The following is a 17651-nucleotide window of genomic DNA, read 5'->3' on the forward strand; positions in this document are numbered from 1 at the left end:
AGTTTCTAGCACCTGGGCGAATCTAGGTCATGAAGATATATGGTTAGTGCGAAGACTGCGCTAGCTAGCCGCAAGTCCCTAATGGGTTCAAAGGGTTGGAGGGTCAAGTTAGCATGACAATGATAAAAAAATGAGTCATTGGCGTTATAAAGGAAGCCTTTCTTACCACTCCCCATGAGCACTGACGGTCAAAGGGTAGAATCAGCAACTTGAATTGGCATCACTCCTCATTTTTACCTCTGTCGCTGACGGGAGGCGGGAAATAAATCTCATCAACGAGCTCGCAAGTGGACCTTGCCAGTTCATTTCCCACTGACCTCCGCAAGGTCAATTTGGAGGAACCCCGGACGGGCTGTCGCACGTTGATCTCGAAGAGGTGAAGGCGGTTTGGAGGCGCCGACGGGGCACATGGCGGGAGATTAGCGTGATTAGATGCCGCAGGGATGTTACGGCTCGGTTTAATCTTTGGTGTCATCTGAGCAGCAGGTTGTTATCCGGTTGGTGACGTTGGAGGCTAAAGGGTTGGAAAATTTTGGAATTTTTCCAGGGGAATCGTAGTAAATTGTAGACACTTCTCCCTTCCTGACTGATTACCTCTATTTTCCTGCCTGAGTATGGGGTCTACGACTGGCCTGATTTCCCCCATTTCATCTGGTATCACCTCATCAGCAGGACTAAGCCTATGTTGCCTAAGAAGCCGGTTGTAGGAACTATCCAAATTGAACATCACCCCACCATGACGATTTAGTGAAGGGTTTTGCTGTTTGATGAAAATAGCTTCTTTTACTCCCCTAATCAATCGGGACAATAGAAGTAATCCGTGTAGCCGCAGGGGGTAGTCCTCTGCTCCCCCCAACCTGAGAGCAGGGACCAATCATAACAGAGTCTGGCACTGCCACGTCTAGACAGTAGGGGTATATATAGGGCCAAAACTACCAGCAAAATATTTTAGTTCGCTGACGAAGCTTCATGGATAAGAAATGAAATGTCCGATACCTTCAAAGAAGTACAGATGACGGCTGATGAAACCTTAACATCGATATTATTAATAGTCTTTTAAGATAGCTGATTATTATACAGTAAAGTCTCGTTATATCGATATTCAAGGGAGTCCGAAAAAATATCGATATAACCGGGACTATCGATATATCCGACCCTGTTTGCATGTAATTTTCTCCCTGCGTGCATAGAAATAGTATCGATATAACCGGGACTATCGATATATCCGATATAGATATAACGAGACTTTACTGTATATTGTCTCTTTTAAAAATTGTACCGTTGATATCCTCCTTGGTCTTCTTCAGGTACCTACTTCACGCACGAAGCCAAAGGGGCGGACGACGCTGCCGACGCCGACACGGCCATCATCAACGCCGAAGGCGGCCATACCAACTCCGACGAAAAGAAGGAGTATTACATCTAATCAAAACAGGACCTGCTGCCGACACCTTTAGTGTCGTCTTTGGGACGCAGCTGTTTCTGGGGGGGTGGGGTTAGGGGAGGGTCCGTGGGAAGGGGGGGGGGAGTCAGGGATGGGTTGCAGGTTTTTAGAAGGCGATCTGAAATGGTTCAAGGTCACCTTTAAGCGGATGGGAGATGCAAAGGAAAAGCCGTTTGTCTAGTCTAGTCTGCAGATGTAGGTTGGAATGTTTTGTGTTTAAAAAAAGTATAATCAACAAGAAAAATTGTTTTTAGGAAACGGACAAGGGGGAAGGAGGGGGGTGGATGAAGGGGAATGGAGAGGTTCCGAAAATCACCTGTAGAGAGCTTCACCATTCAGCACCTACCTAACCAACATGTTTATTTTCTTGTTGTCGTCGAGTCCCCGCCGTTTGCAGAACATTCTGTGCCTTGTTCGGATTATTCAATTCCCCCCTCCCTCCCATCGAGTTCACAATTTCCCCTTTCTTCGTCGGGTCGGCTTTTGTAGAGACAGATAGAAAAAAAATATACAGTGATACCTCGGTTTACGAACCTTTTGACTTACGAACTTTTCAGTTTACGAACATTAAATTTATGAAAATTGTACCTTGGCATACAAACTATTTTTCAGGATACATATGGAGCTGCCCGTTCTCCTAACAACAAAATGGCAGCCGGCTTGTTTTGGTCCTCTATTCCCCGCACCCAGTCGTCGGTTAAAGCCACGTGATTGGTCATGAACGCAGCAGTGAGGGGAGGTGGTTTAAACATTAAAGAGACAGGCAGACGACAGAGAGAGAGTGACAAAATGGATAGAAAACAGTGACCTTTGGACTCGTTTCCACTTTGATAGCTCAAAGGCAGAGTATAGACTGCAAGGTTAAAATTCCAATCAATCAGGCTCCACAAATAACCCGCACAAGCCATCTGTACACTTGAGGCTAAAAGCTATCAACCCATCTAAACAGAACACAATTGATGAGGAACTAGGTAAAATTATCACAGAGAAAGCACCTACAAGGGATCATTCCTCAAGATGGTGAAAGAAGGCTATGTTCCTCATGTAGTGTTTAATGCTGATGAAACCGGCCACTCCATTCCATCAAGCCATCAGCGACCATCACAAAGGTAAATAAAACCACTTTATTATACTGTACAGTTTATTTCTTTAATTATAATACAACAGCTCATTTATTATACAGAAAATAATGTATATTTTGTGTAGTTTTAAGGCTTAGAAAATTAAAAGTAGAAAATTATGGGGACCTGGGAACGGATTATTCTCATTTTAATGGTTTCCTATGGGAAATTAATTTTTGAGATACACACTTTTCGCCTTACACACTCTTTAAGTTCGTAAGCTGAGGTATCACTGTATTTAAAAAAAAGGTACAAAAATAACAAACAAAGCCACCCCTCCCCCTTTCCCCCCCCCCCGAGTCCCCCAAACCAATGACCACTTCCTGTTTCACGCCGAGACACTTCATAGCAACAATCCAATGTGTCTCCGGGTATATCTCCGATCATTATGTGCCACCCTTTGAAGGGAGGGGGGGACAATTGCATGGAATGCTTTACCATATCATTGTACATAATTATAAGAAACAATTGTGGATTTTAGGCGCGTCCCCCCATACCCCCTTTCACCCCCTCCGTAGCTCCTCCCTCACTTCTCAAATGCGACTAAACCACCTTTAGTGTATAATTAAAAGGAAGGCAGCAACAAAAGAAACATTTTTTTCTTTTTTTTTAAAGAATTTTAATGTTCGGTCATGTCAGTTTTTGAGCGCCACAAAATGGCTGCCGTGTCATGATTTGGATTTTACGTTCTGCGCCGTGTTTCCTTGATTTGACGGCAAAATTGATTTGATGGCAAAATCACACTACATCCACGCTCCTAACTCATTTCTCAAATATGACTAAACCGCCTTTAGTTTATAATTAAGAGGAAGGCAGCAGCAACAAAAAAAAAAATCTTTTTTTAAAGAATTTTCATGTCCCGTCACGTCAGTCGCAAAATGGCCGCCATGTCCTAATTTAGATTTCACACTCTGCGCCGTGTTTCCTTGATTTGATGACAAAAACCACACTACATCCAAGCTCCTCACTCACTTCTCAAATACGACTAAACCACCTTTAGTTTATAATTAAAAGGAAGCCAGCAACAACAACAAAAAAATATATATTTTTTAAGAATTTTCATGTTCGGTCACGTCAGTTTTTGAGCGCCACAAAATGGCCGCCATGTCATGATTTGGATTTTAAAATGAACATGTTTTTCTTTTTTTTTTTTTTTTTGAAAGAATTTTCATGTTCGGTCACGTCAGGTTTTGAGCGCCACAAAATGGCCGCCATGTCATGATTTGGATTTTACGTTCTGCGCCGTGTTTCCTTGATTTGACGGCAAAATCACACTACATCCAAGCTCCTAACTCATTTCTTAAATACGACTAAACCACCTTTAGTTTATAATTTAAAGGAAGGCAGTAACAAAATAAACATTTAGTATTTTTTTTTAAGAATTGTAATGTTCCGTCACGTCAGTCGCAAAATGGCCGCCATGTCATGATTTGGATTTCACACTCCGCGCCGTGTTTCCTTTATTTAACGGCAAAACCACACTACATTCATTGCGATTTGTTTTCATGAGGACTGAGAGTACACGAAAAAGCAGCTTAGCACCGGGAATTTTGGAAAAAAAGTGTGAAAATAACCTGAAGATGTTGTCATTTTAAGAAAAATCAACAGCCACGCTAACGTTAGACCGCTAACGCTGTGCTCTGCTGTGCTGCGCTGTTATTGGCCAGTCCGTATTCGGGGGGGTGTGGCTTAGTCCTAGGTTCCTTTTTTTATTGTTTTGTTTTTTGGTCATTACCTATTCCAACTGTGCTTTTTTTTAATTTTCATAATTTTTCTAATTTTCAACTTGCATGAATGTATGTGCTGTATTTCTTTTCACTTTTTTTTAATATCACCTGCCAAAGCAACAAAAAAAAAAGTATTGGGATTTTTGCATGATGGCCGATTGCGCTTTTGGGGTTGGCGACGTAAAATACGGTATATGCTTTTTTTGGATCAGTAAGATTGTTTTTTTTCATGCAAAATGATTTATTCCATTCCATCTCTGAAATTAAATAATAATAATAATAATAATACATTTCATTTCTAAGCGCCTTTCAAAACTCTCAAGGTCATTTTACAGTCACAAAATAAATCTTTTTCTGTGCTTGAGCAGCGGCGGCCACACGTGTCAACGTTCACTCAACCCGAAAGTTAATAGATAGAAAGCTAGCTAGCCAGCTAGTAGATAGCTAATAGATGGCCAACAGATAGCTAGCTAGAGAGCTAGCCACCTAGACAGCTCCATAGCTTATAGTTAGTGAGCTAGCTAATACACTGAATGTCACTATTAAATACAGATAGAAAGCTAGCGAGCCAGCTCGTAGATGTCTAATAGATAGCCAACAGATAGCTAGCTAGACAGCTAATAGATAGCCAACAGATAGCTAGCTAGATAGCTAGCCACCTAGACAGCTCCATAGCTTATAGTTAGCTAGCTCGATAGTTAGCTAGCTAATACACTGAATGTCACTATTCAAGCCAGATAAAAAGCTAGCTAGCCAGCGAGTAGATATCTAATAGATAGCTAGCTAGATAGCTAGCCACCTAGATACTTTTTTTTCTGTGGTTGAACAGCGGCACCCAGACGCGCAAGCGTTCTCTCAAAGCCGGAATAACTCAAATAGATAGAAAGCTAGCTAGCTAGCTTGCCAATATCCATTGACTGTAAAGTGTCCTTGAGAGTTTTGAAAGGCGCTTAAAAATGAAATGTATTGTTATCATTATCCAGTTAACAGATAGCCAGCTAGATAGCTAGATATCTAATAGATAGCTAGCTAGCTAGCCAGCCAGGTAAATGCTTTCAAGGAATCGCTGGGAGGTAAAAAATAAAAATATGTGAAGTTTATTTTCTACAAAATGTCCATTCAAGTTACAAAAAAAAAATTGGTGAAAAGGTCGTTTTTTTTCTCGAACAGCCATTTTTTTTTTGTTTTTAATAATGCCCTCAGGTTCATGTGTTGACTTCACTTTCAGTGACATCAAAACAAAAACAAAACATCCGACGTGAAAATTGATGGCAAATCGGTGCATTATTTTAGCCTCTGTGTTGTACATGCTTTTATGTATTTTTCTTAATTAATATTTGGTGCACTGTAAAAAAAATTGTGCAAGTGCTCCTTTGTGTTGACATCAAGTGTACAGGGATTCCAGAAGTTGTCGTATTAACTGTCCACCTCGAAAATCCCTACCCAAAAAAAAAAAAAAAAAAAAAAATAGGATTTGTGTCATCGGTCATTGTTAGGTTTTGTTTGTTATTTTGGATATTTTTTTGGTCTCTCTCTGCTGTTCCGGGAAAAATGTTCATGTGTGTTAACGTAGGAGAAGGAGATTCACATTCCCATACACATTTTGTATTGGTTCATAAATAGACATTTTTACAAAAAAATAAAAATAAAAAATAGAGTTCTTGTCTTAATAAAAAAAGAAATATCAATGTCTGAAACAACTGCCGTTGTTTTTGATTTTTTTCCCCCATTGTTCAATAATAATGAAATGATGATATTGCGTAACATTCATCTTTAAATCATTAACTGCTATTCATAAATTTATCCAGGAATTGAAAATAGAGTACCATTCGCGAATTTGTTCGGGTTTGTTTTATTTCATGCTTGGGTGCTGATAAAGTGCTGGCCTCTGAAAATGTTTTCCCCTTCCACAAGGGGGCAGCATTTCCCTTTTTTCCATGTTGGCGCTTTATTCCAGCTTCAGCTGTTGTTAAAGCACTATATAAACCAATATGTATATAGTATTTTGTACATCCGCCCCCATTTCAAGCTCAGATATCTCCAGATCCATAAAACTTTGGTCTTAACTAATTTTTTTTCTGATGAAAACGAAGCTAAAACAATTTCTTCACGCATTCACTGCCATTCACAAATTAATTTGGGAATTGAAAATAGGACGTAGAGCGATATTACCGAATTTGTTCGAGTTTTAATAATAAAAAGCGTTCACTCAACCCCGAAATAACTTAAATAGCTAGCTAGCTAGTTAGCTAGCGAATATATAGCTAATACATAGCAAATAGATAGCTATTAGCTAGCGAATACATAGCAACGGTCTCAGGCATTGTTGAAGAGGTTGAAAAAAAATTCACAGTACACAAAATATACGTAGCTATTCCCTAGCGAATAGCTAGCCATTCACCAGCGAATAGATAGCCAATAGCTAGCTAGGAAATAGCTAGCCATTGGCCAGCCGGTTTGTTTTTTTTCATGCTTGGGTGTTGATAAAGCGCTAACCACGGCCTCTGGCAATTTTTTTTTCTCTTCCACAAGGGGGTGCCATTGCCATTTTTTTTCTATTGCATTGTATTTTGAACAGCCGCCCTATTTCAAACTCATATAACTCCAGATCCATACAACTTAGGAATTAACACTTTTTCTTCTGATGAAAAAAGAGAGTCTAAGGTTTCTTATGCTGAATTTAATGTTTTTTTGTAGTTTTAAAACTCAATATTTTAGGGGTCCTGATATTTGAGTGACAATGACAAAAACCCTGGCACGCGAGTGGACACATTTTTGCCCATTGACAAGCAGTGAATGAGTTAATATAAAAAAAGAAAGAAATTACAAAAGTATTACAGTATAAAACTCTGCAAATTGATTTTGTGATAAAGATTATGAACGGTTCCCCTCAAAAAATATAAATATATTTTTTTTATTGAATCCTCGCAAACCGGTTATTGATTACATCTGGATCAATGGTGACGAGAAGCAAGTTTTAATCCTTGTAAAAATGTATTCCTCCATTCTTATTTAATTTCCGTGATGCTTGAATTCGGTATTCCTCTGACGTTGGGGGCGCGTAGGAAGATATTATCTTTTTAATTACATTTTCACCTCGGGCTCTCCTCGTGGCGCCCGTGCCGCCGCGTAATGAGCCAACATCTTAAATAAGTAAAGGTGATACTGCTATTGATTAGAATGGAGAGCGAGCCAGTGGCCGGCTATCGGTCATGGAAAATGAACTTGTGAGTGCAGGGTTAAAGCGCATGCCACTTGGTCTCTTAAAGAGCCATTACTCAATATCTTACAACAACTCCACTAGAAATCCCATTTCGTACTATTTAATTGGCGGTGTAACGGGCATTAACTGTTATAATAATAATAATAATAATAATAATAATAATAATAATGATAATGATGATGATTATTATTATTATTATTACCATTATTATTATTATTATTATTAATAATAATCATCATCATCATCATCATCATCATCATCATCATCATCATCATCATCATCATCATCATCATTATTATTATTATTATTATTATTATTATTATTATTATTATTATTATTAGCTGCCCTCATTTCAAGCTCATATAACTCCAAACCCACATAGTTTAGGAATTAACTCTTTTTTCTGATGAAAGAAGAGAGTCTAAGGTTTCTTACGCTGCATTGATTGTTTACGTAGTCCTAAAACGCAATATTCTGCGGTTCCGGCAATTTGAGTGAAAATGACAAAAACCCTGGCACTGGAGTGGACACGTTTGCACATCGTCTGGCAGTAAATGAGTTTACTCAATATGAGAGCTTTTCAGGAGTTAGTAGTCGCTAAGAGCTGTTGAGTAATGTGTGCGAGTGGTTCTGTTTTAAGAGTATCAATGAGAGTCTTTAGATTTTAGACGTGTGCATGAATGTCTGAGAGCATTTCGGGTTCAGCAATGCATATGAAAGTCTTTCAGTGTTTGAGTAGTTTGGGTATGAGTGTAAGAACATTTCCGTGGTGAAGAGAGCGTTTTAGTTGAGTACTATATGTGAGATTTTCCCAGTATCGAGTGAGAACTTCCCGTTGTTGTGAGAAAGCGTATTGGTTTTAGTGATGTGCATGAGTCTTGTGATTTTAATCATGGACCTGAGAATTTTTCGCTTGAGTGTGAGAGCATTACACCGATGTATACAAGAGCATTTCAGTCATGAAATCTGTGAGAGCACTCTAGGTGGAACTTTCCAGTCATGTGTCGGCACATTTTCGTTTTAATCAGATGTTTTTCGATTTAAATACTCTGAGGTTCTTCTCAGAGTGTTACGGGACTCTATGTGAGAGGGATTTAGTTGCATGAGAGTATTTCAGTCGTTAAATCTATGAGAGCACTCTAGGTATAACTTTACAGTCGTGTGTAGGAGCGTTTTGGTTTTGATCGTATGGATACCAGTTTTTTTATTTAAATACTCTGATCTTGTTTTCAGAGTGTTACGGGACTTTGTGTGAGAGCGATTTAAACCCATGAGAGCTTTTCAGTCGTGTACCTAAGAGCTTTCCAGGAGTGTGTAAGAGCATTTCAGTGTGTTTGTTTGTCGGGTTTTCAGAGTGTGTATGAGATACTTTTAGTCACGCCTGAGAGTGTTTTATCATTGTGTGAGTGTTCTGTGTGTATATGAGAGCGTTCATAAAATGGAAAGGTCGGTGGTCAGTGAGGTGGCTCATTAGTCGTCTTGGACTCTGTGACATTCGAGGCCTCTAAATTGAGTACACAGTATAAATTGACTATGAATCGCCACCGGGAATCCGGCGCATTGGAATTTTATTCGGGTTTTAGCTTCGGGAAGACCTTCTGATGTGATCGGTGAGAAGAACGTTAACGGGGCATGAGGGCAGAGAAGCCTCAAGGCCAAACTTGACACGTTGGCCTCGCTCCGTCTTGGGGTCAAATGTATCCTCGTTCTGAAAGCGGGCTGCTGAGTTTCGAGGCAGGGCTACTCATCTGAAGTGCTTACACTTGACCCTGTCCAGGTGTGAGTAGACGAAAAAAAAAATCCCGAATAAAAGTTGAAAACGAAAAAATAAGCGAAAAACAATTTCTGAACTCATTCACTGCCATTCACGAATTGTTTCGGGAATTAAAAATATGACGTAGTAGTGCCGAATATGTTCGGGTTTTGTTTTTTAATGCTTGGGGGCCGATAAAGCGCTGGCCATGGCCTCTGGCAATGTTTTTTTCTCTTTTCCAATAGGGGGAAGTATTTCCCTTTTTGCCATGTTAGCGCTTTGTTCCAGCCTCACTTGTTAAAGTGCCTTACAGACGCTCCCCTACTTACAAAAATTCGACTTACGAACATCGGTAAATACGAACATTTTTGTCATTATTTGTAGTATTCTCTCCAGTTGTACATGTACATATCTTTATAGAGTATATATTTTATAAAATTCTTATTTTGCAGTACAAACCAATACAGGTTACTTATACAAGCCTTCAACATACTTATACAAACCTTAAACATACTTTTATAAGCCTTAAACGTACATTCCATACAAAATATAGCACAGAATCAACTTATGAACGGATTCAACTTACGAACGGATTCAACTTACAAACAACCGTTCGGAATGTATCTCGTTCATAAATTGGGGAGTGTCTGTAAAAACTAATATGTAATTATTGCATTGTATTTTGTACAGCCGGCCCCATTTCAATCTCAGATAACTCTGAGAGGGCTTTGATTGTGCTGTGAAAGTATTTTTGACACACAGATTCCTGAATCCATACAATTATCGGCACCCGGACTAAAATTTCAAACCATCTTCCTGGGCCCTTAAGCATCATCCCTCCACAGTCATTTAACGTCATGAACACAATGCCAGAAAGTATTTTTGACACACAGATTCCTGAATCTATACAACTATCGGGACCAGGACTAAAGTTTCAAACCATCTTCCTGGGCCCTTAAGCAGCATCCCTCCACAGTCATTTAACGTCATGAAAACAATGCCAGAAATTATTTTTGTCACACAGATTCCTGAATTTATATAATTATTGGGACCGGGGCTCAAATTTCATGCCATCTTCCTGGGCCCTTAAGCATCATCCCTTCAGTCATTTGACGTAATGAAAACAATGCCATTTCTCTCCGGCACAGACAAACAAAATGAAAATAAAAATTCTCCATGGCTGCGAAATACTTCTTTAACAGCTCATTTATATTTAAAAGGCCAAATCTAACCTGTCAGACCAGCGCAAGATTAATGAGTGGCCTTTAGTTGAACCACACAAAAGATGCTTAATGCGCAAATCCATATTTGATGTTGTTCCATTATGTAGATGCGAGCCTTTTGATATTCATTTTCATAGTTTCTTATTAACTCCTCCAGCCGTGATTTACATTTATGCAAAGAGCTCACATTCATTTGTTTGTTTGGTTGGTTGGTTCACCCGCTGCACAATGAAAGGCGCTCGGTTAAATTAATTATTAGCTTTGCTAACGGCATGTCGCAACTTGATGCGTTTGGGGAGTTTTGTCACTTTTTGGGGGGTGTTATGTTTTGGTTCACCTTGACTAGCGGACTTTGGATAACCTTCTTACGCCCCATTACTGACAGTCTGTGTAGGCTCTCAGTCGTCCATCGATGAAAAGGTTTCTTTAGCTGTCATCTGTACTTCTCTGAAGGTGTCGGATGTTTCGCTCCTCATCCGAAGAGCTTCGTCAGCGAACTAAAGTTATGCTGGTAACTCTGCCGCTATATATATATATATATATATATATCCCTAATAGACAGAGGTGGCGGTGCCAGACCTCTGCTCTGATAGGTCCCTGCTCTAAGGTTGGGGGAGCAGTAGGCTTAGTAATGCTAATGAGGTGATACCAGAGCTAATGGGGTAATCAGAGCCAGGCATAGAACATTAGAGATAATCAGACAGAACAAAAGTAATAATCAGATTAGCTTCAGGGAGTCGTCTACATTCCAAGAAAAAAAAAAAATTGTGAATGGCGCGCTCCACGTCATGGTTTTCAATAATAATAATAATAATAATAATAATAATACATTGCATTTGCAAGCGCCTTTCAAAACTCTCAAATCAGCACAAAATATTTGCCTCAAAGTTCCCCACAGAAATTTCCATTGGCCCACGTGTAATAATAATAATAACAATAAAATGATAACTAATAGCTAGCTATTTAATTAGCTGCCTTTCAGGGTATCGAGCTAGCTATCTGGCTGGCTATCTAGATGGAATAAATTCGGGAATAGCACTGAATGAGTTAAAAAAATAAGATTGTTAATCCTTAATAATAATAATAATAATACATTTCGTTTATAAGTTTCATTTATAATTTTTTCTGTGGGTAAAGAGCGGCAGCCACATGCGCCAGCGTTCACTCAACCTGGAATAACTAAAACAATAGAAAGCTAGCTAGCTAGCTAGCTGGCTAATAGATAACTAATAGCTAGCTATTTAATTAGCTGCCTTCCAGGGTATCTAGCTAGCTATCTGGCTGGCTATCTAGATGGAATAAATTCGGGAATGGCACTGAATGAGTTAAAAAAATAAGATTGTTAATCCGTAAATAGCTTTCATCTCACAAAATATTGCGGAAAATTTGAATTTTGCTCTCGTGTAGAAAAAAAAAAAAGATGGACTGGCCTTTCATCGCCATTTTACGGCGACGAACGTGCACGTCATTGGCAGCTAAGCGACAACGTGGCGAGAATCCCAAATCTCAAGCTGATTGATCCTATTTGCCACGTCCTCTATATAGCAAGGTGAATAAATCAAAGCGCACTTGATTTATAGGCCCCGCCCCTCTCCCTTTCTCCTTCCACGCCGGTTTCCATTCGCTCTCGCACTGGTGGGAATTCATTTGTCTGGCTGATTAATGATGAGCAGCATATCCACAAACCGCCGGCGGTAAATGAAAAGAGATTGGGGACAGAGAAAGAACATCCGAGTCCATTCATCCCAATCACATTCCGCGGCGTTTTCGATTCATCCAAAGCTTTATTTACATTTCCTTGTTTTTTGCGTGTTTTTTTTTTAATTTTTATTTCTTTATTTTTAACTCATTCCCTGCCATTCACGAATTTATTCGGGAATTGAAAATATGACGTAGAGCGCCATTCCCGAATTTGTTCGTGTTTTGTTTTTTAATAATAATAATACATGTCATTTATAAGCACCTTTCAAAACTCTCAAGGTCACTTTACAGTCCCAGGATCAGTTTTTCTGTGGGTGAGCAGCGGCAGCCACATGCGCCAGTGTTCACTCACCCCGGATGTTACTCAAATAGATAAAAAGCTAGCAAGCTAGCTAATACGTAGATAGAGTGCTAGACAGTCCTATCGCTAATAGCTATCTGGCTAGTCATTTAGATAGCTAGCCAGATAGCTAACAGATGATAGCTAATAGATAGCAAATAGCTAGTTAATAGTTTGTAACACTGGAGATCTTTGTAAACATTTTGATATCCAAAATCATTATTTTTTCATGGCTAGCATTGATAGAGGACATGGCAGTTCTCTAGTAGTATCTTGTGGCATTACTTCTGCGTAAGCTCTCAGTCGTACAGGAGTGATCCAAAAGAAGCTATTTTCATAAAACAGCAAAACCCTTCACTAAATCGCCATGGTGGGGTGAGGTTCAATCTGGATAGTACCGACAACAGACTTCTTTGGCAACATGGGCTTGGTTATGCTGATGAGGTGATACCAGATCACATGGGGAAATCAGGCTAGTCGTATATAGACCCCATACTCAGGCAGGACAATAGAAGTAATCAGTGTAGCCTCAGGGAGTAGTCCTCTGCTCCCCCCAACCTGACAGCATGGATCAATCATAGCAAAGTCTGGCACCGCCACGTCTGGACAGTAGGGATATATATTTAGGGTCAAAACTACCAGCAAAAGATTTTAGTTCGCTGACGAAGCCTCTTGGATAAGTAGCAAAACGTCCGACACCTTCAAAAAAGTACAGATGACGGCTGAAGAAACCTTCTCATCGATCTTGTAGCATTCCAAGGTCTGAGAAAATCTATAAATGGGTGATTTTTATATTGTTTTGCAAATACCTGATGATAGGTTCCATCCACACACAAAAAATGGATGACTTGGTGAATGGTTATCCATAAATAGGCAGGAGGGGGTTAGGGGAGAGGGGCGTCCAAAATATCACATTTCAAATGGAAGGAGATTTTCTGTCAGCAAAACAAGCTGAAATGTGATGTCCTTTAAACTACGACCGCATGACCGGACGTGGCGGTTTTGGACAGATGGAGACTGACGGGTGCACTGATGCGAAAATGAAGGTCTTGCTTTAAAGTGCAAGTCAAACCTCAGAAGGGAGAAAAAAAAACAAGGTGAAGAGTAATGGAGGAATGGCATCAGAGGACATTATATGGACGGCCGTCTTGAGGTCATCTGGTCAAAACTTTGATTTGAATTTCAGTCTTGTATTTGATGAGTAAACAGCCCTTGAACTGCAGTTTATTTTTTAAGCGCCTCAAATTGCTTTTTTTTTTTTGTTGTTAGCAAAGCGTCCATGGTCACTACTGAATAAGATACACCTTTCATTCAGGGCGGTTTTTCTTACCCTGCGTGAGGGACCTCTGTGCACCTCAAAATGTTGGGATGCAGTGAATGCTACATGTGAGATGCCAAGGAAGAAAAAAAAATTCAAACAGCTGCAGGTAAATGTTCACCTCTCACCTTTTGCCCTGAAGGACATTTCTGCTTTGCTTCCTTTAAAAAAAATTAAATGGAGAATTTTCTGTGAGGGCTTATTTTTCTGAGAAATATCAGTTGTGTTGCTTATTTCAATGTTTTCACTTCAAGGTTATCGCACAAAAATTTGTAGTCAGTCCCTGAACTGCCGAGCAAAACTGAACATTCTTTTAAAAAAAATAATAACTTGACCTGCTTTAACATCCAAATAAAAGAAACATACTAAGCATACATAGACTGTTATGGGTGTTTGTTTTATAACTTTAAATGGTAGAACCTATCAAATGAAAGATTATTAGAAAAAAAACTGTTCCTACCTGACACCATTTTGTTCTTAACCAACGGTAAAAAATTGTTTTAATAATAATAATAATAATAATAACACATTTCATTTATAAGCGCCTTTCAAAAATCTCGAACGTTTCGCTCCTCATCCAAAGAGCTTCGTCAGCGAACTAAGATTGTGCTGGTAACTCTGACCGCTATATATATCCTTAATAGACAGAGGTGGCAGTGCCATACCTGTGTTCTGACAGGTCTCTGCTCTAAGGTTGGGGGAGCAGTATACTTAGTCATGCTAATGAGGTCATACCAGAGCTAATGGGGTAATCAGAGCCAGGAAGAGAACATTAGAGGTAATCAGACAGAAAAAAGTAATAATTAGATTAGCTTCAGGGAGGACTCTACAAGAAAAAATAAAAACCAAACATATTCGGGAATGGCGCTCCACGTCATGGTTTTTAATACCCGAATAAATTCGGGAATAATAATAATAATAATACTTTTCATTTCTAAGCGCCTTTCAAAACTCTCAAGGTCACTTTACAGTCATAGGATGTTTTTTTCTGTGGGTGAGCAGCGGCAGCCACACGCGCCAGCGTTCACTCAACCCGGTATAACTAAAATAAATAAAAAGCCAGCTAGCTAGCTAAAAAAAATAGCTAATAGATAGCTTGTCTGCCAATTTTCTGGTGGCCCTCCATGTTGGATAAAAAACACCCGTTATCTCCTTTACCAGTAATGCGTCAGTATGCTTTCCTCCCCGGATTAAAAAAGGGACAATTTGTTACATGATTTGACGCTATTCTATTTGCCTGGTTGCTTTGTTTATTGTGGTCCTGGTTTTTTCTTGTTTTGTTTTCCTTTTTTTTTTTATAGCAAGCTGCCGCAACTGTGCCGCAGCGATAAGAACCGCGGTGCAGCATCAGTGGGACTGCAACAAGCAGTTGGAGGAAGCCGCTGAAAGACATCAAGGGCAATAAGGCAGAGAGAAGCTCTGAACTGAAACTGTCCCTTTGCCCTGTCCGCTACGTTAGCTGTATAGCTGTTATCACGCGACTCTTAGCACGCCGACCTTTTGCTAGTTTTACTTTCTCGTTACATGAGGAACAAATATAGCCTTGATGACCACTTTTTGTCGGTAAAACACATTTCTGTTGATGCTGCATGAAGATACAAAATAATTTGTGATTCTGTTACCTCACGACTGAAATGCTATCGCTAGGACTGTTTTACTTCATCACGTCCATTTTGAGGCCATTTGTTGCTATGTTATTGGAGACGCGCAGGGGGCCTGAGCAGAAATTGTCTGTTTTTTTTGTGAGGGTTTAACTTCTGCCATTTTATTCTATACAGTTGAATATCGATTCGACATACCTCGTTCACATTTTCATCTCTGGAAGTCAAGATTTCAGGTACAGTAAAGTCTCGTTATATCGATATTCAAGGGAGTCCGAAAAAATATCGATATAACCGGGACTATCGATATATCCGACCCTGTTTGCATGTAATTTTCTCCGTGCGTGCATAGAAATAGTATCGATATAACCGGGACTATCGATATATCCGATATCGATATAACGAGACTTTACTGTAATTCATTTTTTTCATTTCCGGATTTAGCTTAGTTTACAACAAACTCATTATAATTTCACAATAGCGAAAAATATCCTTCCCCCAAATCAACAAATTGTGAAAACAGTCATTACAACAATACGTAATAAGCTAACATTCCAAGATCCGTTGCCTTGCGAGCGGCGGCGATAGCCCCGTATCGCCATACCACCTCAAAATTTGGATGAATGCGTTTCTTCTACTGTCATGGCAATATTATAAACCATTTCCTAAGAGGTTTTGGTGCATTTTTTCCACAGAGCAACTGGTGTGCAGCCATTGTAGTCACACTGCATCGGCCATTTTTATTAGTTTTGTTTTTTGTTTTTAAATCCCCAGCATGCATCCCCTTTCCTCCGCCATTGCTTGCCTCTAGCATTGGCCCAAAGCAACCTTGGGCAAGATAACAAGACATGTTGTCGATATTTTTGTCTTGGCTCAAGAGCGTAACTCGGCCAGGTGTTTACACATGTAAGTGTGGACTGATTCATTTATTTATTTTTACGCCCCACCCCCTGCAGGAGCTTGGCTTTTTTTCACCTTGCAAGAGGGCAAGTAGAGGCAAGTGTATATGGTCCAGAGAGGTTCCTTCACTAATGTGAAGCAGTTCATTAAAATCAAGACACAAAGCTTCTATCAGCGGGGAGGATGCTTCTAATCAGTGCCCGCGGTTAGTCGGCCACTGTGCAAAATGGAGAGGGTGCACTCCTCAAGTGCAATCTTGTCTAGTGGACGGTTGGTTGCGGCAAACAAGGTCTTGCGGATGATTGGTTTTCCGGGAGGGAGGGTGCTTCGGGGACTGCTCTTGGGTCTACCAGCTGATTAGCATCTGCAGTATTATTCATGTCATGAATACACAAAGAGGCACGGAACAAATAAAAGGCCCAAAGCGCATCCAAGAATCTACAAAAAAAAAAATATCACATGGACGCACACGGGATTTGGATTTGAAACATTTTAACATTTCAAGATCAATGCGTTTCTCGCCTCAGGCCATGATGGTTAATTTCGGGTTCAAACAGCTCGAGTGGCCGTGTGATGAAACCCGAGATCCTTTGGTAAACATGAGATTTGGCTGTGTGTTCTCCCTCGTCCTGTATAATAACATAATTTATGTGCAATGGGCAAGGTCTGGAATGGGTTTTTTGGGTTTTAAGGTCTTGGGGATGATCGCCATTCAAGTGAAGAGTCAATCTGCGTTGGCGGATACTCTAGAAAAGAAGTCTAGATTGTGAAGCAGAAAGGGGCTAGGTTTAGCCTTGTTGTATGCCTCGGTTGACTCAAGATGGAGTAGGTCTGGAGCTATGGATCATGACAAACTTGTTCGGTTAACAAGTAGTAAACGATGACTAAATGGAAGATTTGACAAAGGGCAATTAGGATACCCAGATCTGGTCTAGGTGTCCTGCCAGAGTGGCACCCAAATACCCAGAGGACCAAGTCCAGCAAATTCTCAATTGCCAGAAAAGTCTTCAGATGTTTGTCCGTCAATCATGATGCTTGGTGCTTCTCGGACTAATGATGATCGGTAAACCTTGGGAGTTGAAAAAGGTTCAGAGCCTTGCGGTATGCCTTGGTTGACTATACCTGGAGTACATCTGGAGCTATGGATCGTGACAAACCTGTTCGGTTGACAATCAGTAGGCGCTGATTGAATGGAAGATTTGACGAAGGGCAATTCGGATACCAAAATCTGGTCTAGGTGCCCTGCCATAGTGGTGGAATTTGATTTGACCCAAATACCCAGAAGACAAAGACCAGTAAA

General features: G+C 40.0%; 1 protein-coding gene across 4 annotated transcripts in view; it reads left to right on the forward strand.

The window, feature by feature from the left end:
* The window catches only part of cadm1a (cell adhesion molecule 1a), a 245214-nt gene extending 239222 nt beyond the window's left edge, over positions 1-5992 (forward strand). For all 4 annotated transcript variants that reach the window (XM_089016967.1, XM_089016968.1, XM_089016969.1 and 1 more), the window contains one exon: positions 1308-5992. In XM_089016967.1, coding sequence (XP_088873093.1) covers positions 1308-1426 — 119 coding nt within the window. In that variant the 3' untranslated portion in view covers positions 1427-5992. The remainder of the gene's footprint in view (positions 1-1307) is intronic.
* Positions 5993-17651: the final 11659 nt, after the last annotated feature.

Source organism: Hippocampus bargibanti, linkage group LG16, assembly GCF_051943395.1.
Source record: "Hippocampus bargibanti isolate YZ-2025 linkage group LG16, ASM5194339v1, whole genome shotgun sequence".
Taxonomy (NCBI): domain Eukaryota; kingdom Metazoa; phylum Chordata; class Actinopteri; order Syngnathiformes; family Syngnathidae; genus Hippocampus; species Hippocampus bargibanti.